General features: G+C 44.4%; 2 protein-coding genes across 4 annotated transcripts in view; one reads left to right on the forward strand and one right to left on the reverse strand.

The window, feature by feature from the left end:
* The window catches only part of GPD2 (glycerol-3-phosphate dehydrogenase 2), a 112,565-nt gene extending 99,912 nt beyond the window's left edge, over window positions 1–12,653 (reverse strand). Inside the window, exon 1 of one of the 3 annotated variants that reach the window (XM_077320005.1) lies at window positions 12,493–12,653. The gene's annotated coding sequence lies outside the window, so the exon portion shown is untranslated. Of the gene's footprint in view, window positions 1–11,684; window positions 11,839–11,956; window positions 12,109–12,492 lie in introns of those variants that run through there. The other 2 variants (XM_077320006.1, XM_077320007.1) reach the window with 2 other exon arrangements.
* Window positions 8,784–19,285, forward strand: LOC143828873 (uncharacterized). The gene is made up of 3 exons (XM_077319036.1): window positions 8,784–8,795; window positions 11,613–12,939; window positions 18,977–19,285. The coding sequence occupies exons 1-3, from the start codon at window positions 8,784–8,786 to the stop codon at window positions 19,030–19,032; spliced, it is 1,395 nt and encodes a 464-aa protein (XP_077175151.1). The 3' UTR covers window positions 19,033–19,285.
* Window positions 19,286–24,067: the final 4,782 nt, after the last annotated feature.

A 24,067-nucleotide genomic window follows, 5' to 3' on the forward strand; every position in this document is an offset into this window, starting at 1 on the left:
AGGAAAACGCCACTCTTCAAATATAGAGCCAGTAAAGGCTTTTTCAACAAGTGCAAGAGAGCTACATGGCTCTACTGCAGATCCAACTCTTTGGATTAGCGATCCCCAACCTGTGGGCCTCGGACCACATGTGGTCCTTCGACTAATTGGAGGTGGGCCCCGAAGGACGCCTTCTTCCCCCCCCCCAGCCCTTTACTTCATCCCCCCCAGCCCTTTACAACACACTTCATTGTTATGGCGTGTCTGTATCTTATTTTGAAGGGATGTTTAAACATTACCATAGCGATCAGAGACCGCTAGGGCAGTGGTTGAGAGTAGAGGAGTAAACTACCCCCCCCACCGGGCCTCAGTAAAAGGCGTTGAGTGGTCCCCGGTGAGTGGTCCCCGGTGATAACAAGGTTGGGGACCACTGCTTTGGATGACTCTGAGTGCAGGGGAAAGTATCATCAAGTTGACTGATGGCAACCCCTTATAGGGTGTATAAGACAAGAGACATTCAGAAGTGGTTTACCACTGCCTGCCTCCACACAGCAACTTTGTATTCCTTGGCGGTCTCCCATCCAAATAGTAGTCAGGGCCAACCCTGTTTATTTTCCGAGATCAGGCTAGCCTGGGCTCCGCTCTGAGTGCAGCAGCACAATTGCAAGACCAGGATTAATATCACAGTGCCATAGGCTTATATGTGAACCTGTCCTAAATACAGAACTCTTGAATATAGAAATGTTGAAAGAATTTTGGAGTACAAAGTCCACTGAACACCAGAACTTTCTTCTCAGACTACAACATACACACTGGATTAAGACCTTAATTTCCAAAAAGGCCAAAAACTTGACATGGCTATGGTTACCAGTGATTCCTACAAAAGCATGCTATAGACCAGGGGTAGTCAACCTGTGGTCATCCAGATGTTCATGGACTACAATTCCCATGAGCCCCTGCCAGCAAATGCTGGCAGGGGCTCATGGGAATTGTAGTCCATGAACATCTGGATGACCACAGGTTGACTACCCCTGCTATAGACACAAACTGAAATACTCCTACTTGACTTTTAAAACTGGGTCTAGGTGTCCATATATGACCAAATGAATGTCAGTCATCAACGTTTTATATACATTTGCTACAGGAAAAACTACGGATGTACAATAATTGATTTATTGAGGAAGTATACAGTCACTCTTATACACAATGTATCATCACAGTCCAGAATTTTTCACCTACAAGCACACTCTATTGGCTGGTTTTCAGTCTCACTGAACAGTTTCTCAACCCCATGATGACACCAAGAGTCCAAAAATGCATCGAAACCGCTAGCACAAGCACTGCATGAAGTTGTACAGATTAAATATTCACTGCACATAAATTTAATAGCTTATCCAGGTAGTACACCCTTACTCTCACTCACAAAAAGAACACGTGGCACAGGACTAGAGCCAAGGAGAATCAGTAATGTATTTCTATACAGATTTCAGTTCTGCACAAACCTTGTTATGATGAAACCATGACAAGTTATGAAGGTAAACTGTTACCTCTAGTTTATAAATCATAAGGAACGAAGCTTACCGTAAGCTGAAAATGACGAATGACTGCACTTTGTTTAATCATTAAGGGGAGGGGAGAAAGTTTGATACAGGGAACTACTATTGTCATGAGCCCCACTGAGCTGACTCTGACTCATAAGCATAGGAGGAGGAGCCTAGGACACCAGAACCATGGCCTGAGAGACAACAGGTAACTCAAGGAGACTCCCACACAGCTTAAGAATCTGCCCATCCATCCCCAAGGCTGCCCCCAAGAACTCTGCAGTTCAGGCTCCTCCACCAATAACACTAGGCGAAGTTTAAGGCAGTAGGAAGCGAGGAAGACCCAATATAAGATAGATTTACTCAAAAGAAGACACAGCCTTCCTTTGCAAGATCTGAGAAACTTTGTTAATTATATGAAGTTTTGAAAGTCGTTTGTTAATAGGGTCACCATAGATCAGAAGCAGCTTGACAGTACTTAATACATGTAAAGGATAGTTCCAGAAATTGCCTCCAGAACAGATGAGCCTACTTTTACGCCATCTATTTAAGCCAGGCTTTCTCAACCAGGGTTTCATGACAGCCTTGGGGCTTCGTGACAACCCTGGAAGGGTTTCCCAAATGGATGGGAGTCAATTAATTTTTTATACTTTTAAAATTTGTTAAACATTTATCTGTTGATATGACCATATATGGTCATGTCAACCTGCTCCTCCTTCTAAAATGCCCAAGGGGCAAAAAGGGGGTGGGAAGGAGAGGGGCCCCACATGGGCATATATACATCTATGCTTCCCAACCATATTATGCATGATCAGACACTTCTGGAGTTTCTTGAAGCCTGAAGAATGTTTCAGGGGTTTCTCAGCAGTAAAAACAGTTGTAAAAGGCTGATTTAAGCAAGTTAGGGAGAGCTCCTGTATCAAACGTTTTACAAGGCCACAGCCCTTGTGTGCCTGGTCCTGCACACCTGCACTCTGCTTGCAGGATATGTTCTGACTCTCAGGGAGACAAGCAAGCCTGAAGTCAGAATTGCTACCAAACTGGTTTAACAAAATAAGAAAATTAAGCAAAGCAAATTGTTGTATACTAAGCTGTCTACATAATATAATTCTGGTAAGGGTTTGGAGGAGGAGCACGTCTCATAGCTTAAGTGCCATGGGTGCTTAAACACTCACTCAGGGCAGCTGTCCCGCCCCTGAGTGCCTCCTCCTCCAACCAGCTTGTCTGTCTGTCCAGCGGTCAGCTAATCACCTTCCGTACACCACCCCTGACCACCCCCGTTCTTCCTTCCAATTCCCACCAAGGCTCAGAGGCTGCAGATCCCTGCCACATGAGAGCTGCACCTGCTGGTGAGTTCCCCTAACAGCTGCCTGCAATTTTTCCAGGTCCTGGAGGGAGAGGCCATCCAGAGTTCTCCCACCCCAACCCAATCTAGTGCCCGTTGTACTCCTGAATGCAACGGCATTGGCCCCGAGTACACTAATAATTTCTATTTGCAAAGAAAAAATAAATTACAGTGCAATTCTATTGACTTCAAAGGACTAAGAAGTGTGCAACTTTGCTTGGGGCCATACTGACAGTACCCTTAATTGTTGTTGTTGTTGTTAGGTGCGAAGTCGTGTCCCATCCATTGCAACCCCATGGACAATGATCCTCCAGGCCTTCCTGTCCTTAAACCCTTAATAAGAAAACGTTTATTCTTTTGGAAGCATCAGACCATGTAAGGAAGTTCAACAAGAACCGATCTGTGCACCACATTCAGTCGGTTCAATATTATCTTCTGAAAGTTTGACTAGCCTTTAGGGGTCCACTGTAGTACCCCCACATATACACACTCATGACTGCCCATAATCTGGATAAAAAATGCCCCTTCCCTTTCACAGAGACTTAATAGGGTGCTATTTTCTTTATCTTCATGCCATAAAAGGCTTCAACTGCTCATTTCCAGGTTTTCTGAGTCTTCGTAAACTACATTAGGCCACCGATTTCAACAAGCCGCTGGCTTATTTCTTGAACTATGACCAATTTTGACGATATGACAATGACTTTTTAAAAGAGTTTTTAAAAGATAAGAGTTTAAGTAGCTTTCTTGGTATGTTGAACATTTTCTGATGGGTCAAGCACAGTTTGATGGGTCAAGCACAATGGAGATGAAGATTTTTAAAATAATACAAGCAATAATGACTCGGGCTTCAGGACAGTTTCACACTGAAGCCTATGCGTAGAAGCAAACTTGAATGTGAACTGATGTATCTGCAGAGCTTTGGATCTCAAGGTTTTTGTTCTCTCAGCATCTTCAAGGCACAATGGTAACCCCTAAGTGTCAAGCAACAGCTGCTTAACAAAGATCTCTGCATAATCGACAGGCTTGCTTGCATACGTACATGCGCATGTAAGTACACACTTTTAAGATGCTGCAGGTTCAGCAACTCCACGTTGCTAGACAGCTGCAATTGCCTCCAGCCAATTCTAAATCAAAAGCAAAATCCTCCAGGAGCCAGGATTTCACTTCTCAAGTATCACCAGGAGGTTATAACATTAGCATAACCAGTGTAGTGATAAGTGATTCCCTGCTTTGGATGAGACCCTAAAATAGAAGGTGCAAAAACAACACTCTGCTCTGTTTCTCAGTTAATATTGTTAAAAAGAACACGGCCTAGTCTTTCTGAGAACTTCATATTATTTTCGATATTACACATCATGCTGGGTTTAGACGTCTTTAAATCCTCAAATGAATTGTATTTTATCTATCGTCTGCCTGTGTCACTGAAACCCAAATCAGGTTACACAAAGTAAGCTAATGAAATCCACAGGATGACACACAAACAGTGGCAAAACAGCACAAGGATTACAGAAACCTGAGACAAAGCGTAAGTATTAAACATATGTTAAGCAATGCAGAGTATAATGTTACATAACGAGAAATACAATGCAATGAGAACAAAGTAATACCAGATAACACATACAGTAAAAGATTACCATACTAAGCACAGTCGTATAGTACTCAGTCCCGTTCTTTTTATTAAAGCACTTACTGAACGATTCCATGATCATACAGCCTTAGTATTTTTATACAAATGGCCTCCTGAACAATTCTGTTTTAGAGTTTGCAAAATGCCAGAAACGTGGAAGTCTTCCTGCCCTCCCCAGGAAGGTAATTTCATCATGTGAGAATGTACACCTGTATAGGCACCTTGTGACCCTGCCATTTGCAGTGTAGTGGCGCAGAGTGGTAAGGCAGCCGTCTGAAAGCTTTGCCCATGAGGCTAGGAGTTCGATCCCAGCAGCCGGCTCAAGGTTGATTCAGCCTTCCATCCATCCAAGGTCGGTAAAATGAGTACCCAGCTTGCTGGGGGATAAACGATAATGACTGGGTAAGGCACTGGCAAACCACCCCGTATTGGGTCTGCCATGAAAACGCTAGAGGGTGTCACCCCAAGGGTCAGACATGACCCGGTGCTTGCACAGGGGATACCTTTACCTTTTACCTGCAGAAGGTTCTGCTTTAGATGAGTGAACCTGTCATGGTGGAACACAAGAAGAGAAACTGTCCTGCAGATAGAATCATAGAGTTGGCCATTATATAGGCCATCTAGTCCAACCCCCTGCTCAACGCAGGATCAGCCCTAAGCATCCTAAAGCATCCAAGAAAAGTGTGTATCCAACCTTTGTTTGAAGACTGCTAATGAGGGGGAGCTCACCACCTCCTTAGGCAGCCTATTCCACTGCTGAACTACTCTGACTGAAAAAATTTTTTCCTGATATCTAGCCTATATCATTGTACTTGTAGTTTAAACCCATTACTGCGTGTCTTCTCCTCTGCAGCCAACGGAAACAGCATCCTGCTCTCCTCCAAGTGACAACCTTTCAAATACTTAAAGAGGGCTATCATGTCCCCTCTCAACCTCCTTTTCTCCAGGCTGAATATTCCCAAGTCCCTCAACTTATCTTCGTAGGGCTTGGTCCCTATGATAGGAGGCTCCAAGGCCATGAAGGGCTTTATATGTGATCACCTGGTGCTTGAATTGATGTTGTGAGTGCTGACTGGATGTAATATCCACACTCCACCTTGCTTCTGATAATAAGTGGGCTGTGCCGTTCTGTACCAACTGAAGTCTCTGAGCTGACTTCGAGAGCAGATCCATGTAGTAACGCTAGGTCAGTATAACCCCCCCAAGACTCTTAAGAGAGTCTGCAAGGGTCATCTGAGCCCCATCGAAAGTAAAAATCTAGATGTCCTTCAAAACCTCAGGATGCAATCCTATGTATATTTAAGAAGCATAAAGCCCAGCAAACACTGTGACTTCCTTCCAAATAAAGAACAGGAATAGGTTTGGCTGGAAAAGTTAAATAGATACAGAAGCATGGATAGAAAGGTCAACAGTGATTTCCTCTAACCACACTGACACTGTTAAGATCAGTCCCTTCCACACCAGGACTTGTTAGCACTGCCGAAACATTGCTCTCCTTTCAGATGGAAGTGGGTCTGCGGTTCCACAGAGCATTTATATGTACCTGACTTACTGAAAGTGATCTACATACCTCTGAGGAGGAGATCAAGTTTACTAAAGTGCACAACACACCCACCCAAAAAAAGGGTTGCTTCCATGCAGATTACAGTGCTGATAAAGTCATTTTCTGGATTGCAGATTCCACATTTCTGGAGAACTACCAAAGTATCTTCTGATATATGCCACTGCTGAAGATAGGATGATGCAACTGTTCAATTCTGACTTCTTCTATTAGGGTTTCAAAGCAGTGCATGAAAACAAAGCATGCTACTTACTACTTACATCAATAACAGAATTGCCTCAGAACACTTGGAAATTTACAGTTCTCTCTTTCTCTAAGCAATTTATTGCATTAGGAAACAGTTTCTAGTAATTAAACCTGCCACGCTAAACTTCCATTAAGAAACAATGCAACACTGTTGATACAGAAAACACAATTTAAGGTAAAAACAAGGCTACAAAGATGCATTACTGAAATGCGCTCCTATGTGGCTTTAGTTATGATTATACAGTGGTGGTAGATAGTTCACCAACGTTCAGGTTTTCTATGGTCATCTATGAAGAAGTATCCCTTTGTGATCTACAATTTAGACTTTTAAAGAATCTGGAAGTGACTAGAGTTACATAAACAGCACAGTCCTCTTGCATCTTAATCAGGGAAGGGGCTAGAAGGGGCTCATGGTAATTGTAGTCTATGGACATCTGGAGAGCCACAGTTTGGCCACCCCTGGTGTAGTAAAGAACTATCTGCTAAGTAAGGGAATACATATAATACCCAGATGCAAAAAAGGCTCTCTTTAGTCTCAGTTTTTTTTTAAAGTAAAAATAGGAAGAGAAAGGAAAAGACCACAGCTAAAATCGACAGTGCACAATGCCAGAAATGGCAACCTGAATCCAAAATACAAATTAGCACTAAAACATTCTTCCACAATTGTACTACCAGTTTCTGGTAATATTTTAGAGCTACCTTATAGAATCATAGAATCATAGAGTTGGAAGGGGCCATACAGGCCATCTAGTCCAACCCCCTGCTCAACGCAGGATCAGCCCTAAGCATCCTAAAGCATCCAAGAAAAGTGTGTATCCAACCTTTGCTTGAAGACTGCCAGTGAGGGGGAGCTCACCACCTCCTTAGGCAGCCTATTCCACTGCTGAACTACTCTGACTGTGAACAATTTTTCCTGATATCTAGCCTATATCGTTGTGCTTGTAGTTTAAACCCATTACTGCGTGTCCTCTCCTCTGCAGCCAACGGAAACAGCATCCTGCCCTCCTCCAAGTGACAACCTTTCAAATACTTAAAGAGGGCTATCATGTCCCCTCTCAATCTCCTTTTCTTTTATTGTCACAAGAAAAAAATACATACCTATCTGTGAGTAAAGTATTTTATAAAAGATAGATAGATGCTATTTCTAGGAGACAAAAATATCTGGTATAAGCTGAGTCAGTTATATATCACCCTCCTGATAACAATTAAGCTACCCCATAAATATAGGCACATACAGAAGTAATTGTGGCCTATAACATTTAGCAAGGACTTCTTGCTATTACATCATTAACATGCAAGATTAGCAATTAAATGTGCCTGGCTGAATATGTACAAGGGTCAGGATGGATCTATTGGATTTATGAAGTATTCTGGAATTTTTAATCAATCTTATATTGTATTCTACAATTGTGTATTTTGTGCTGGTTGCCGACCATAGTAAACGTAGCAGTCTGTCTGATATTAAATCATTTAAAAACATACACTAGGAATCCTGTGCTTGACGCCTCTGCACTCGGAAAAGTAGTTCACCACAGAAAGTCTGTACCATGTGCTTCTTCCCAAGAAAGAACATCTAAGTTTTGAGAGCAAGCATGGTATAGTGTTGAAGAGCAGTGATTTCTAATAAATAAATAATAAAATTGAAAGGGTACAGAGGAGAGCGACGAAGATGATCTGGGGCCAAGGGACCAAGACCTATGAAGATAGGTTGAGGGACTTGGGAATGTTCAGCCTGGAGAAAAGGAGGTTGAGAGGGGACATGATAGCCCTCTTTAAGTATTTGAAAGGTTGTCACTTGGAGGAGGGCAGGATGCTGTTTCTGTTGGCTGCAGAGGAGAGGACACGCAGTAATGGGTTTAAACTTCAAGTACAACGATATAGGCTAGATATCAGGAAAAAGTTTTTCACAGTCAGAGTAGTTCAGCAGTGGAATAGGCTGCCTAGGGAGGTGGTGAGCTCCCCCTCACTGGCAGTCTTCAAGCAAAGGTTGGATACACACTTTTCTTGGATGCTTAGGGCTAATCCTGCGTTGAGCAGGGGGTTGGACTAGATGGCCTGTATGGCCCCTTCCAACTCTATGATTCTATGATTCTAATCTGAAGAACTAGGTTTAATTCCCCACTCCTCTACATGCAGCCAGCTGGGTGACCTTGGGCCAGTCACAGTTCTCTCACTGCTCTCTGCCTCACCTACCTCACAGCATGTCTGTTTTGAGGAGAGAAGGGATAAGTGATTGTAAGCCACTTTGAGACTCCTCAAGTAAAAAAAAAGCTAGGTACAAAAAACAGCTCTTCTTTCCTAATAGGAAAATGGCCACAGTGTGTTTTCAGAGAAAGTTTTGACAATAAATTTAGTTTAACGGAGTTGAAGAAAGACTTGGAAAGGACCACTGATAGGAGTCATGATCATTTACCGTAAAATAAAAACCATGTTCCTTCCCCTCACCGATCGGGATTTAAATGTATAACAAAACCTTTCAACATTATGGATAAAGAGGTTTGTTGCCTATATTTGTTGTTAATAGCAAACAACCTTTACAGTAGCCAATAAAAAGCAAGAACCTAGCAATCCATTTTCCATTAAGTATAAGTGGTATGCAGCCTTCATCCATATTCTAAAAGAATCCCATAGAGGTTTCTTATCATTAGTGTGTTAGAACAGAGAATCAAAAAACATACACAATGGGGGAACTGTTTCCCCAAGACAGGGGGAAATCCAGAGTTACAGAAAAGTCAGTTTCTTAAAAGAAAGGAATAACACACAAATATTTTTATAATGCTGAGCCCCTCTTGAGATCTTGGCAACCGTTTTGGGACTGCCTAGGTAACTACAAACGGTCTACAGCAGTGTGGGAAAGGGGAGAAGCTCCAGGTGCTACGAGGGCAAAGGAAAGGTCAAGGCAGCATAGCCAAGAAGATGGTCCAATTTTCATGAGAGCTATGCGTGTTCGGTATGTTAGCTAGAATCCTAACACACACTAAAAACTGCATTGACGCCATGGGCTCATCACAGTCCTGATCTGATTGAGCAGTCCTGTTAGAAGCTCTCGCAGCCTCACCTACCGCACAGGGTGTCTGTTGTGAGGAAAGGAAGGGAAGGCAATTGTAAGCCACTTGTGAGACTCCGCCGGGTAATGAAAAGTGGGGCATAAAAAGCAACTCTTCTTCTTCACAAATGACAAGTTAGGATGTGGAGGCTTTTTCAAAACTTCATGGAAAGTCTGACATTTTTACTCCTTGATCATATGCTAATCAAACCATTCCTCATACACTTGCTTGCCCAGATGTACACGAAATCTGAGGGCCTGGTGATAGTGCTTTGCTAGCCATTGGGCTGAAAACAACAAATAACTGATTTTTTATACAGCTAGGTACATTAAAGTTGCTACCATGTGAAAATAGATTTTCTACATATTCAAAGACAACAAATACTGATTTACAAAATCTCAAACACCCTAAATTTAAACACAACTATCCAGAAATATTCAACTGACATCAAATCAAAGTAAAGAATACACGCTACAGTCAATTACAGAGAAGCCACTGAAACTTGGGTGCCCTTAGGACAACTGACCATGCTGTAATATGCGCACCTATATGCCTATCCAGTCTCATCCTTTTCTACCTCACTGTTGAACAGAATACTTGCAATATGATTGTTGTAATTCAGAAAGAGTACCACTCCACTTAAACACCAGAACAAACATTTGTACGTGCAAATTTGTGACATGATTCCCACAGCAGGTGCAATACTAACAGTGCACCCACACATGCTGAATGTAGTGATCCTTTATCTCCTGGACTTCCTGTTCACACAGGGAAATCCAGTTGCAGAAAGAATGCTAAAGCACAACAATATTTAACAAGATGTCAACATAGCTTCATAGTTCCGTGAGACAGCATCAATGCGAAGAACAGTTTATTTAAATGTAAGTCACTGTTCCAATCACTAAGTAGCATATCAACATGGTATACACTGAGAGCTGGTACACCAATTAGAGTGTTGAACTAAGATCTGGTAGAACCAGGTCTGAGTCCCTACTCTGCCATGGAAGCCTGCTGATGACCTTGGGCCAGTCCATAAAATGGAAAGGAAAATGTAAACTGCTTTAGGTACCTACTGAGGAGCAAGGCAGGTTACAAATGAAGTAAAGAATAAACTCAATCTACAACTTCTACAATCACAAAATAATAAGTTTATACCCACAGTTCTTCAGACTGTAATGCCCCATTGCAATACCCAAGCTCAACTTTAAGCACCCTCAACAATAACATCTATGTGACAAATCAATACAATAAAGGAATGCAGTTGCTTGGAACAATAGACATCTCTGCATTTGGAGATTTGCCATAAATCAAGTCTGGACTTCTTCTGGAAACAAGAGAAGACTTCCTGGTTGAGCAGTTGAGCTGACTTCAAACTTAAGTTAGGGTGCAGGGAGAGAGGGAGAGAAGAGAAGATCTGTAATTTTAATGAGTTTTTATCTAGATGTGTGTGAACAGGGTTATAATTCTCTTACATATAACCCTTGGGAAAAGAATTCAAAAATAATAAAAAGACTACATGGGCAAATTGTTTCTCAAACTACTTGGAAATTTCTTTAAGAAGTTAGAGACACTTCCCAAATAACCTCTATTTCCTGCTACCTTAAACACGGGACACTACAATTAATTATCAATCTATTTGAACAGTTTTAATGAAATCCTGTCATTCCTCTTGGTCATTTGGATTCTTGCCTCAAAATATACTTTACACTGTGCATAACCAGAAGCCGGGCCCTAAAATGTATTTGCCCAGCCAGGAAATGGTATTATCCATCCCATTCAAAATTCTCCTTTATGGTTTCTAGAGTAAGGTGACCAGATTGTCCCACTTTTGGAGGGACATCTGGGGGCATCTGGCAAATTGTACTTACGTTAAAATTAAAAAATATATATTACAATACTATTTATGCATTCTATGAAAAGTTTTGTTGCTCCATATAGACCAAATTTTAATCAAGACCCCCCCCCCAGTCAATGGTGTCCCGCTTTACCAATGTTAAAATCTGGTCACCTTGTTCTAGAGCACTGCTGAGAACACCATGTCAAGTAATAGTAAGAGATACACACATTATTTATTACACCCAAAGTACGTACTTTCTGAAAAGAACACCCGGGTAATTCAGGATTCAGAAAACCTCCTCAAACCAAAAAACCCGAAAGCATAGCCAAGCGAAAGCATATCAAGTAAGGGCTCCCCAAATGGGCCAAGGGGAAATAAGTGAGGAGCTGCTTGTTTCTCACAGGCCAGGGGGCTAACTCTCAAACCTAGCCAGGGATTATTCAGCGGCGGCAGGAAAGCACTCAACACGTGCTCAGAGGCACTTTCCCACTCCGTCCTTACCACTTCTCGCGTCCCGGGACACGAGTTGAACCACTGCGAGCTCAAGTGGCGGGAAGGCCGGCCTCCGGCTCTCCCCGCCGCTTTCGGTGCCCCTCGGCCACGGAGAGAAGGAGGGCGGCCTGGGAACCCTCCGCCCCACGCCCTCAGGCTGCCCGGCCAGGAGGGGGAGGCCCCGCGAGCGCCCTGACAGAAACTGCCCCTCGCCCCCCAACCCAGCCGTCGGCCAGGGCTCGCGGGCCCGCCGAGTTTCAGCGCCCGGGGAGACGACTCACTCTCGGCCGGCCGAGCCCTGCGGGTCCCTCAGCGGCAGGGCAGGCGAGCGCAGCTCCACCGAGGCGGCTTCCGCGCACAGTCCGAGCGGGGGGAAGGAGGAGGAGGAGGAGGAGCCGGCGAGCAGCATTTCCCCGCAGCGGGCACCGCGCACAGCCCACGGGGCGGAGCGGAGCGGAAGGGCGGCTCGGGCCGATCCCCGCAGCCGGCGAGCGGAGGAGCAGGAGGAGCAGGAAGCCTCCGGGAAGGGGTGAGGCGCGCCCGGCGGAGCGCCCAGGGTTCGCTGCTCGGTCCCTGCCTGCGGCAAGCCTCGCGCCAGGGCCTGTGCAAAGGGCCTCCTGTAGGCCCGCCTGCGAGAGCTGCTGGCTGCTGCTTCCAAAGCCGGCCTCTCAGGATGCCCGGCCTGGAGACTCGCGCTTGCCCTCGTCGCTTGCAAGCCGGCTCCCCCTTCCTTCCTTCCTCCCCCCCCTTCCCCTTCCCCTTCCCCTTCCCCTTCCCCCTCCCCTTCCCTTCCCTTCCCCTTCACCTTCACCTGTACCTGTTCTGCTGGAGGCCTCCTCCGCCTGGAAGCGCGCTCTTCCTTCCGCCCGAAGCCGCCTCCTCAAGGCTCCATGCTTTGGCCGAGCCGTTTTCTCCCCCAGCGCTGAGCAACGGGCCGCCGCTTGCAGAGAGGGCCTGGCCTGGCCGAGGCGCTGGCGCTGGCGCGGCTTCCTTCCTTCCTTCCTTCCCCCACCGCGCCCGGGCAAGCAAGCCGGTCCCCGCCGAAGCCCCGCTCGCGGGGGAGCCGCAGCCGCCTTTCCGCCCCTCCCTTCCCTTCTTCCCACACACACGTGTTGGTGCAGAGGGAGCCGGAGGAGGCCCTCGGTTTGGAAACAGCCGGCCGCAGGAGAGGCTGGTGGCATTTTGGAGGGAGTAAACAACTCTCCTGCCAAGAAGGGCGGCCCGGGAGGAACGGGACACTCGGGGAAGCTTCGACTTGCAGAAAGTAGGGCATGGCTGGGGGGGAGGGGGTCAACTTTTTTTTTTTTTAAGCCAGACAAAATACATACATGTGTTTTCTAAGTCTGGAGTTTTCTTTGCAATATTTTTAAATTTGAGAAAGGGGGTGGAATATTATATTCCAGGATAAGACTGTAAACTCGTTTCCATAACGAGTTATGCTTTATATATATGCCTTAGGATGCTTTATATGCTTTAGGATGCTTAGGGCTGATCCTGCATAGAGCAGGGGGTTGGACTAGATGGCCTGTATGGCCCCTTCCAACTCTATGATTCTATGATTCTAACCTAAGCAAACCTTATTTATTTGCTTGGATATTTCATCTGCCCATTCTCAAGGGCTGGTTGGTTTGTATTAAAGAATATCATGTTACATCAGACTTGACTTCCCAAATTAAATCTCTTTGAAGTAGTACCTGCTCTGTCTCATTTTCAGTTTCTTCCATGTCCCCCCTCTAATCTTCAGGAAAGCTCCCATTATATTTCACAACAGAATATGAAAAAAGTTCTATGAAAGTAGAAATGTTAAAAGTTACTGCGCGGTTAGAGGTGATCCCACCAAGGAGCAAAATAAATCTTATATATTTTTCAGTTTTCTTCCTCTAAACCCAAATCAAACTTGGAAATTCCCAACTTCTGTTGATAGTGTAGTTTGGGTTTTATGCCTGGTTGTAGATGTAGATAAGCCACACGTGGTTTAAGAGCTGAACAGCACCGTATCCAGGCTACTTTGCTTGGTACAGAAGTACCCTTGCTGAATCTTAAAAGCAAGTGGGTAGTTAAGCTGGGATGCAGGTAAGCCAGCAAGATCCCGGAAGGGGGACGGGACAGTCTCCCTACTGTACAGCCATTATTAAAAGTAGAATTTAGAGTGTGATCATTCTGACAGTGCAAGTTTGAGTGTAAACCCCGGTCCCCAACCCCCGGGGACTGGGACCGGTCCGTTGATCAGTTGGTACTGGGTCGTGGCTCCTCATCCTCCTCCCCAGCTGCTGCCTCGGGGGCTGTTTTGCTGCCAGCTCACCTTTGGTGCTCTCCAGTGGCCGCCATGGCTGCAGCTCCCCCACAACGTGGCACTAAACAGCTGCTGCTGGCAGCACCCCCCAGCAGGTGGCGGGAAGTCAGGGGCGCCAGTGGGAAAGCAAGTGAAACAGGCTCAGGCGGCGGCGACATCCCTCAGCAAAAGACTACCCCCCCCAGGCCTCGGTAAAATTGTCAAGCGTTGACCGGTCCCCAGTGATAAAAAGGTTGGGGACCACTGGCGTAAACTACCCAAGTAGTGTGCCCTTTGTGCCTCTAGTACCTTGCTCACCAATAATTTATACAGGTATTTATTGCCTTCCACTGAAATCACATTCCTAAGTTGTATATCAAAAGCAAAGACCCTGATGCTCTGTACTGATATTTGTAGTGCAGTCTTTTACTCCCCTGCAAAACAAAACCAAAATCTGTTATATGTACAAACTACACCATGTGTCTGGCAATAACAACTCCTGCCCCTCCCTCCCATTTGTTTACCAGCACAACATCTTCACAGGTATATTGCAACATGCTTTGGGACTCCTGGGGGGGAGGAGGAGTTGGTTCTTATATACCGCTTTTCTCTACTCAAAGAGCTATCAAAGCGGCTCACATTCACCTTCCTTTTCCTCTCCCCACAACAGACATCCTGTGAGGTAGGTGAGGCTGAGAGAGCCCAGGGTCACCCAGCTGATTGCATGTGGAAGAGGAGTGAGGAATTAAACCCAACTCGCCAGATTAGAAGTCCGCACCCCTACCACTACACCAAGCTACTTCACAGGGTATCTGTTGTGGGAAGAGGAAGGGAAGGCGATTCCAAGACGCTTTGGGACTCCTTAGGGTAGCGATCCCCAACCCGTGGGCCGCAGACCACATGTGATCCTTTGACTAATTGGAGGTGGGCCCCGAAGGACTCCTCCCCCCCAGCCCTTTACTTCATCTCCCCCAGCCCTTTACAACACACTTCATTGTTGTGGCGTGTCTGTATCTTATTTTGAAGGGATGTTTAAACATTACCATAGCGATCAGAGAGCGCTAGGGCAGTGGTTGAGAGTAGAGGAGTAAACTACCCCCCCCACCAGGCCTCAGTAAAAGGCGTTGAGTGGTCCCCGGTGATAAAAAGGTTGGGGACCACTGCCTTAGGGTAGTGAAAAGCAGGGTATAAAAACCAACTCTTCTTCTTTTACTGTCTAAAAAAGAGAATTGCAGGGAAGGAAAGTAAAATCCAGTGGCACCTTTAAGATAAGGTGACCAGATTTTAACATTGGTAAAGCGGGACACCATTGACCGGGGGGGGGGGGGGTCTTGATTAAAATTTGGTTTTCATAGAACGCAAAGAACGCAAAAATAGTATTGTAATATATATTTTATGAGCCTCTTGTGGCGCAGAGTGGTAAGGCAGCCGCCTGAAAGCTTTGCCCATGAGGTTGGGAGTTCAATCCCAGCAGCCGGCTCAAGGTTGACTCAGCCTTCCATCCTTCCAAGGTCGGTAAAATGAGTACCCAGCTTGCTGGGGGGTAAACGGTAATGACTGGGGAAGGCACTGGCAAACCACCCCGTATTGAGTCTGCCATGAAAACGCTAGAGGGCGTCACCCCAAGGGTCAGACATGACTCGGTGCTTGCACAGGGGATACCTTTACCTTTTTAATATATATTTTAAATATCAACATAAGTACAATTTGCCGGGTGCCTCTAGATATCGCTCCAAAAGTGGGACAATCTAGTCACCTTATTTTAAGACCAACAAAGATTTATTCAAGGTGTGAGCTTTCGAGTACAAGCACTCTTCCTCAGACTGAATATTTGTTGGTCTTAAAGGTGCTACTGGATTCTGATTTTATTGTGCTACTTCAGACCAACACAGCTACTCATTTGAATCTATCCAGGGAGGTTTCTGTTGTTTATTCCTAGCCAGGAACTCTCTTTTCAGTATAACAAAAAGCCACCAACTCTTTAGAAGACTGATAATTTATTAATGTTTCTTCACAATACAAATAATTTAACGGCAAGTAAAGTTCAAGAAAATATGCTTTGATGCTCTCTTTTCCCAGAACAGTAGGATATTCAAGGCAGTCTTTAAAAAGCCAATTCTCTTCAGAAGAGAAAGCCCTGGATACTCCTGCTTTGGGATTGTAGAGCAGGTGTGCTGGGAATAGAGCAGGAAGAAAACACAAGCAGTGCTAATCCCAAAGCAATTTCAGGTCAAGAGTCCCAAAAATCGAACCAGCTCTCTTCTCAAGAACATTCAAAATATTTCCCTCAAATATTTCCTGACAGTTCCCGTATCAGGACTGTGTTAACATTTTCAGGCCCAGTCTCCTCAGCAAGAATGCCATGTTTAAACAGAAACAAATAATAGCAGAGCACCCTTTCCCTGAAGGAACTCAGGACAACATGTACCCCATAGTAGCAACACAAAAGTCTATAAGGGTATTAAATCAGATTTAGAGTGATTTTTTTAACTTTGTTTAAACCCCACTTTCTTCCCCAAAGGGGCCCAAAAACGGCTTACAACATTCTGCCCTTCTCTGTTTTATCCTCACAACACCACTGAGATTGTTGATAGCATCTGCAAAGTCATGTTGAAGGCTTCACGACTAAACAGGGATCTGAACAGATCTTTCCCCAGTTCTATATCCAGCATCCTGTGTACCACATCACACAATATCTCTACACTGGATTCATTGGTCAATGTTGTGTTAAGCACCTTAACAGTAACACCCAAATATGTACAAAATAATGCCCTGTTGTCATATACTTAACAGTCTTAATTAACACACAGCGTTGTGATTAATGCAGAATTCCATAGGTCCACTTTACCAACTCATAAATGTGGGGGCTACATGTGTATATATGTGTATATAGCATCTCCCAGAATGCAAGGACCAAGCACCCCATAAAGGTAAGCAAGGGAGAGGGAGCCCCAGACCCAATGGAGGACTGCCGCAACAGTTTCCCACTGCTCACTCTGTGTGCCAGTTGTTGGCATACCATGGCTTGATTTGTGGGTGTTAGTGAGTTTATTATATTACTTTCAGATATATTTCCTCTGATTAGTGAGCATATGAATGCCCACTCACTTTGGTCAACGTTGGAGACCCTGCTTCTATTGCCCCCACCTCCTGAGGTTATGGATGGCAACCTGAGAAAGGGCCTTCTTCATTGTGGCACCAGAACTGTGAAATTCCCTCCCCAAAACTGTGAAATTTGTCTCCCTCTTGTCATTGGCTTTTACTAACAGGTGAACACTTTTTTCATTTTTTCTGGCATGTCCCCAGAAAATAACAGTTTTTGACCCATCACCTAATGTTGTTTATCTGCTTTTAATTCAATTTTATATTTTAATTTATTTGAATTGCTTTAATGGCTTTAAGTTTGCTTCTTCATGGATGGGAAGGCAATATAAAAACGCTTTAAACAAACACTAAGAAGCAGTCAGAGTCAGGGGCGCGTGTCTCTTTCCTACAGAATCGCCGAGGCTCAGACACGACTGAACGGATGACATCATCATCATTACCTACAAAGCATTGCCATTGGGTTCTCGGGTTGGAGGTGTTAAATTGGTTCTTTAGGCCCCTCTTGCTGGCCTTATCTATATAGTGTGGTCTGCTAATCTGAAATGGGTCTTAAATCTGTATTTCAGAATTCTGTAATTCTGTTTTACCTAATGGCTTGACTTGTTTTTAATGAACGGTCTTATTAAATTATCTTATTTATTTATTTATTTGATTTCTATACTGCCCTTCCTCATGGCTCAGGGCGGTTCACATACAACATGGGGGGATATATGGAACGAATCAATATACAACATAAACAAATACAACAACAACAATCTAAATAACACAATTTAAGTGATCTTAATATAATAGGAACGGAACTTAGCTAAGGCCCTTAAAGAGGACAGACTGGTTCAGGCCATGGACAGGATGTCTGAGTGGGGACCTGTTGTCAGTCTCAGGCAAATGCCTGGTGGAGGAGATCCCTTTTGCAGGCCCTGTGGAATTTTGGGAGTTTGGACAGGGTCCTAATCTCTTCAGGGAGCTCGTTCCACCAGGTAGGGGCCAGGTCAGAAAAAGCTCTGATCCTCGTTGAGGACTGACATGCTTCTTTGGGGCCAGGGATCACTAGCCAGTTAGCGGTGGCAGAGTATATTGCTCTTTTGGAGGTATAGGCAGAGAGACGGTCTTTTAGGTACACAGGGCCCAGACCGCGTATGGCCTTGAAGGTAAGAACCAAAACCTTAAGCCTGATCCAGAATTCAATTGAGAGCCAGTTGAGTTGTTGAAGTATAGGCTGAATGTGAGATCTCCATGGTGAATTGGTGAGAATCCTGGCCTCTGCATTCTGCACCAATTGCAGTTTCCCAATCAAGGATAAGGGTAGGCCTGTGTAGAGTGAATTGCACCCCGTCCAGAGGTGACTGTCACATGGATCACTGTGGCTAGGTGTTCTGGTGCCAAGTAGCTGTAGATGAATTTAGCACAAGAATTAATTAGGCAGCCTTAATACCAAATATACATTTTTGCAAGGTTTGCATCCATAAGATCTGGCAAGGATGCAATTAGAAGCCCTACCACTTTGCCCTGTTAAGAATGATGTCTATCCTAAACAGCCAACCAACTGCTTTCTTATTTTTGAAAATGTGTGTGACCTCATAATGCAGGGTTCCCAAATACTGTGCCCATACATGGCATGGCAGCAGGCCCATATCCAGGGAAAAAAATTGGGGAGCGGGTATAAGTGCAATGGTGGTAAGCTCATTATTATTTGATTATAATTTGATTAACAGTAAAACAGAAGTGATTAACAGTAAAACAAAGCTCCCTACTGCAAGTTCCCAACTACAGCCCCCTGTTCGACACTGCTTGTAATTTCGGCCACAAATCACGGCCATGGGGGGGATTTTTTTTTAAACTTGAACAGCATGTAAACAATTAAGCGCCAGCTCCTACACCAGCAAAAAAGGTCTTTCTAAGCACTATAAAATTACGATTGTTGCAGGAGTTCGGCGGGAGTTTTGCGGTTTGCTTACGACACCATGCGGAATGTTAAATTAATAGCGTTCACGAAAGGTAAGAATTTGGCTACATTTAAGTCGTGTGGAATGCCCTACGTATTATACCTGATTCATGTCATTTCCTCAGGCTCCATCTCCAGATCTCCAGGAAGTTCCCAATATGGAGTTGGCAACCCTAGCAAGTTATGTACCTTTCCTTTGCAGCTACAGCTTGCTAGTTTGTAGGGGAAGGGCAGCTTTTTTACTCCATACAGATGGGAACAGAAACTGGGGAAGCCCCCCTTCTACAGATACAGAGATTGATTCCCCTTCCCCCACCGTGCTGAACCCAGTTAAAAGGGAAGGCAAAAATATTGAAAACACCAATTAATTATCACCATTTTGCAGCGATTTTAAAATGATGCGATGCCTCGATCCACTGTGGGCTTGTGGTACAGAATAGTTTTTCTCACCCCAGGTGTTTTCAAGGGCCAAAACATCTGCACGGACACCAGCACAAACCATAAAATTGTAACAAATCCACTTGTGAAAGGCAGAATACAGGAGTTGCTTCCCTCTGATCCCAAGCAGCTTTGAACCTGGGGCTAAGAGTCTCCCACCAAAAAAAACGTTTCTGGCTTCATGTTCAGCAGTGCTGCAGATCAGAGGAACTGATGACTGCCACAAGCTATGGCGGGAAAAGGACTGTGTCAAGTGCTCCCAAGCACAGCCCAATCAACTACTCTGGGCAGGAAACAAAATCCAAACAGAAAACCTGGGAAGGAGGAGAGAAAGAGACTCTCATTGGCCAAGTGTGGGAGGGAGGCAGGCTGAGGAGAAGAATCTCTCAGTCATTGGCCAAGACTGGGAAGGAAGCAGGACGAGGGAATGAAATGCCCCCTCTCATTGTCAGAAGACTTTACAGATTTTACAACAATCCCTAATACTGATTGGAAGGGCATGAGAAATCTTTAGTAGAGCCACCATGCACCACCGTGGCTACAAGCCTACATGGTACCCACCAACAGTATAATATTTTTTTGTTTTAGCACAGAATGTACCCAGCCTGTCTAAAAGCAAATAAAACCAATGATTTATGCCTCTTGACAATTTACTTTTCCTGACCTTTAGCTCTACAGTATCACACAGCTAAAAATAAATCAGAATAAGGAAATCTAGAGTGTTCATTCTGTGGATTTTGTACATATGTTTTTGTTTTTTTTTAAATGATGCATAGACTAGAGATGGTAACAAATTTATATAATGCCAAATGTATATAATGATCCCACAAGTTTGAAAACATTTGCGGCAAAACGTACTATTTAACCACCAAGAGTGAAGACTACAGACCTTCTTTGGATCACTATTTCTGTTATATAGCCTGCTAACAACTGGGCAAAGAGTACATGGGGGTTAAAATGTACTACAAAGAAAGTACACAAGATTCACAAGCAGTCCCTAACCATGTTGATGTCAATGGGGTTTTGTTGTCTTCATTTCATTAGAACTTAACTTCGAAATAATACTCAGAATACTTAAGTTGAACTGAAATCAACAGAGTTGTTTTTAAGTGTACTTATGATTTGGGTGTTTGTGACCTTTTACTGTTTCATAAGCCTCTGTACTCTCACTGTGCTTAAAGGGACACCGTCAGAATAGGTAGGCCTTAAAAACTTTAAGCCACACTGACAACTTGTTTTACATGACCATTTTTTTAACCATAAATGTTGCTGCAGTTGTTTTGCTGGTTTCCAAGTGGGCCTTGCTACAGGCTCTACAGTGTCTACTTATTATGTTTGTCTACATGGATTAGGTGCCTTTAAAAGCCCAACTCTCTCTCAGCTGTTAAGCACAAAATGGATGTACTGTCTGGGAGAGAGGTTATTATGTTGTAGCTGATATTTGTGATTTCCAGGAAACAGAGTCAACAAAGTGTTCTAATGGAGGCTTTGGATAGATCTAATCATCACGTAACATCTGCGCCACCACATTAAAAGACTTTCTATAGTTGCTAACGTGTGTCAGATTGAAGTGTTGAGGCAGGAGAATTTATTAAACAACAGATAATTAAGCTAAACTTACAAAATACTTGCCACTCAGGTGGAGCAAAGGAGAGGCAAGTACCAGAAGACAGCTGTTTATCCACAAAATGGGAGGATTGTATAATGAAAGGTTATTACCATACACACACACTATATACATATGCATTACACTATTTGCTTGGCTCTTGAGATACTAAGATCTCTCAAACTGAGTGGAAGTGTTAGAGAGAAAACCATCCCAGCAACATCAATTCCAACGTCTACAGCAGAGCAAAAGGTGGCCGTTTCCTCTTGGTTTCTCAAGATATCAGAGACCTCATACTGGTTGGAAGGAACTCAGCAACAGAAATAATATTAGGGAGGGTGTGGGGTTGAAATGCAGGATACAAGAATAATCCATCTAAATATAGTTAGAACTATAGTTATATGGATTATATAAATGTAGTTCTAACTATAGTGGGCTAACAAGCATGCAAGGAAAGATCATCAATATCTCTAATTCTCAACATAGCCACATCTAGGAATAGTTAAATCCAGAGATCAGGGCCATGAACAGCTAAGATAGATCTTTCTAAAAACCTTTTTTAAAGCCCTAAGTTTGGGGGGAAACGCTGTCATCTGAAAAAAGAAAAAAAATACATGAGGCGGTATAAGATTCCTCAGATAATACAAGCAGTTCTTGTAGATTTAAGAAAGAAATGCCTTCTCATTGCCTATTGTAGAGGCAATAACAACAGCATTGGCAGTCTATATATCTTGTTTCCATCAGTAAAATGCAGCAGAAGGGGGGACAGGATCCTTTCCAGGCCTGTTCTGACCTTTAAGGGAGGATTAACTGGAGCCAGGCCTGAAAGCAACCCCTAGGCGACTTGATACCACACAAGTAGCACAACTCACCCAGATTTGGCTGTTTGTTACTGGTTACCATAAGCCATCCTACAAGAGTCAATGTGGTACAGTGGTTAGAGTTTCATATTAGGGTCTGGGACACCCTTGGGTCCCCGTTGTGACCAAAGGCAAGGCATAAACTGAGTAAACAAATATAGCTGAATGGAGGACACACAAAGTTAGATTGGCTGGGGAATGGGAAGGAGAGGAGAAAGTAAGAAAAGGTGGGGGTGTGGGAGCTGCCAGGAGGAAGAAAGGAGGAAAGTATAAACGGGGATACATGTAAGGTGACCCCCACACACACATACAAGTTCTTGTAGGTTTCCCACCATGCAACTGAGTCTGGCCTGGTAGCCAGACCCATGTATCTGGGTCTTGCTCAGCACAACAGCCAGAACTGTACAAAGTTTGCCCAGAGAGAAGAAGGAAAAACTGAGCGGGGGGGGGGGCAGATAAAGGTAGGATGGCTGGTGGGTGGGTGGGAAGAAGGAATCAGGAATGAATCTGCACGGAGCTTTATTCCAATCCCAGGTCGATTCAATCCCTCCCATTTACACTGAATGCAATTTCCATTTTGATTTTTGGGCAATTTAAAATTTTCATCTCCAACAAGCATGATTGATCCAGAGTGACCCTGACTTTCCCTCGTGATATCCTGGGGTGGATATAACCTTTGATATTTGAAAAATCAGCATGAGTAAGCATGCTGCTGTCTGATTTCCCTGAAATAATTTGCTGCTGAGCCTCCAACGCTGTAGAAAAGCCCTGACTGGGCAGGGTGTCGGTTCCCAGGTTGCACGGCTTCTCTTAAAGGGGAAACCCTAACTTCTCTCAGCAGAAGCTCCAGAAGCCCTAACTTCTTTTGGCAGAGATTTTCCCCTCGGATTTATTCCCCCTCCTCTGTTGTCTCCAATCCTCTCTCCTCCACCCCCCATCGCGTTCAAGAAAAGAGGCTCCTGCTGCACTTGGCTCCCCTCCCTTCTGAGCTTCCCTAATCACATGCAGAAGACTTTGTTTCAGTGGGAGGGGGGGGAGAGGAATTAATCTGAATTAAGCAAGATCCACAATGGAATAAACAAAGTGAGTGCAGAATCAGCCCAGGAAGAAGAAAGTTCCTATGGCAGCTTTTGGGAAAGGGAAAGAAATAGGTGAGGAAATTAGATACTTTGCAAAAGTACTTGTGAGTCTCCCACTTGTTAGATACCTAATTCTGAACTGGGCTCTAAAACCTTGCTGATCAGGCTCCATTTCCACCCCACACCCCTTGTCCACTGCTTCCTTCACTCAGACCTGTGGCTCTGTCTCCTTTTCCCTCCTGTCTCATACCTCGATAGGCCCGGAGTCTCCATTTCTGTTGAGCTTCTGTTGAGCACCCCCACAAAATGGCTGAGATGAAGAGGCAATCAGAAAGTAGCTGCTGTGGGGTACTGGGCTTAGACAGAAAATGCTGGAAATTTGCAAACCAGGGTGTAAACTGCACGGAGCTTTTATTCCAACCCCAGATCGATTCAGTCCCTGCCCTCTGCACAGAATGCGATTTCCGTTTGGATTTAGGGCGATTTTAATTTTCCTTCTGCAGCAAGAAGGATTGATCCGGAGTGACCCTATCTTTATTGTGCGATATCTCAGACTGCTTTTAATCCTCAATATCTGGATTGGGAACGAAAGCTCTGTGGTAGAGAACCTCTGATAGGCTACACCTGGTCATGTGACACGCTTGCCTTAAAGGAGAAGCCCCTAATTTCTCTCAACTTCTGTCGGTCCTGGATTTTTTCTCCGTTCTCTGCCTTTTTCAATCCTCTCCCCCACCCCATCCAAGAAAAGAAAGAGGCTCCCTGCTTGGCTCCTCTTTCCCCCCCCTTCAAGAAAAGAAAGAAAGAGGCTTGGCTCCCCCCCTTTCTGAACTACCCTAACCACGTGCAGAAGACTTTCCTGTTTCAATGGGGGGGGGGGGGAGAGGAAGACCTGAGTTCAAAGCGATCTGAATTCAACAGGATTGACAATGGAATAAAGAAAGTAAGTGCAGACTCTGCCCAGGTATCATTTTAAGATGGAGGCGAGTGTTTCTGAATACCCCTGACACAGTTGTGTCCAGCCAGGAACTGTGCTGATTGTTGCATGGGTCCATATATCCACATTCATTCAAGTATTTGTTCCTCTATCCAT

This window comes from Paroedura picta, chromosome 2, assembly GCF_049243985.1.
Source record: "Paroedura picta isolate Pp20150507F chromosome 2, Ppicta_v3.0, whole genome shotgun sequence".
NCBI classification, from domain to species: Eukaryota; Metazoa; Chordata; class Lepidosauria; order Squamata; family Gekkonidae; genus Paroedura; species Paroedura picta.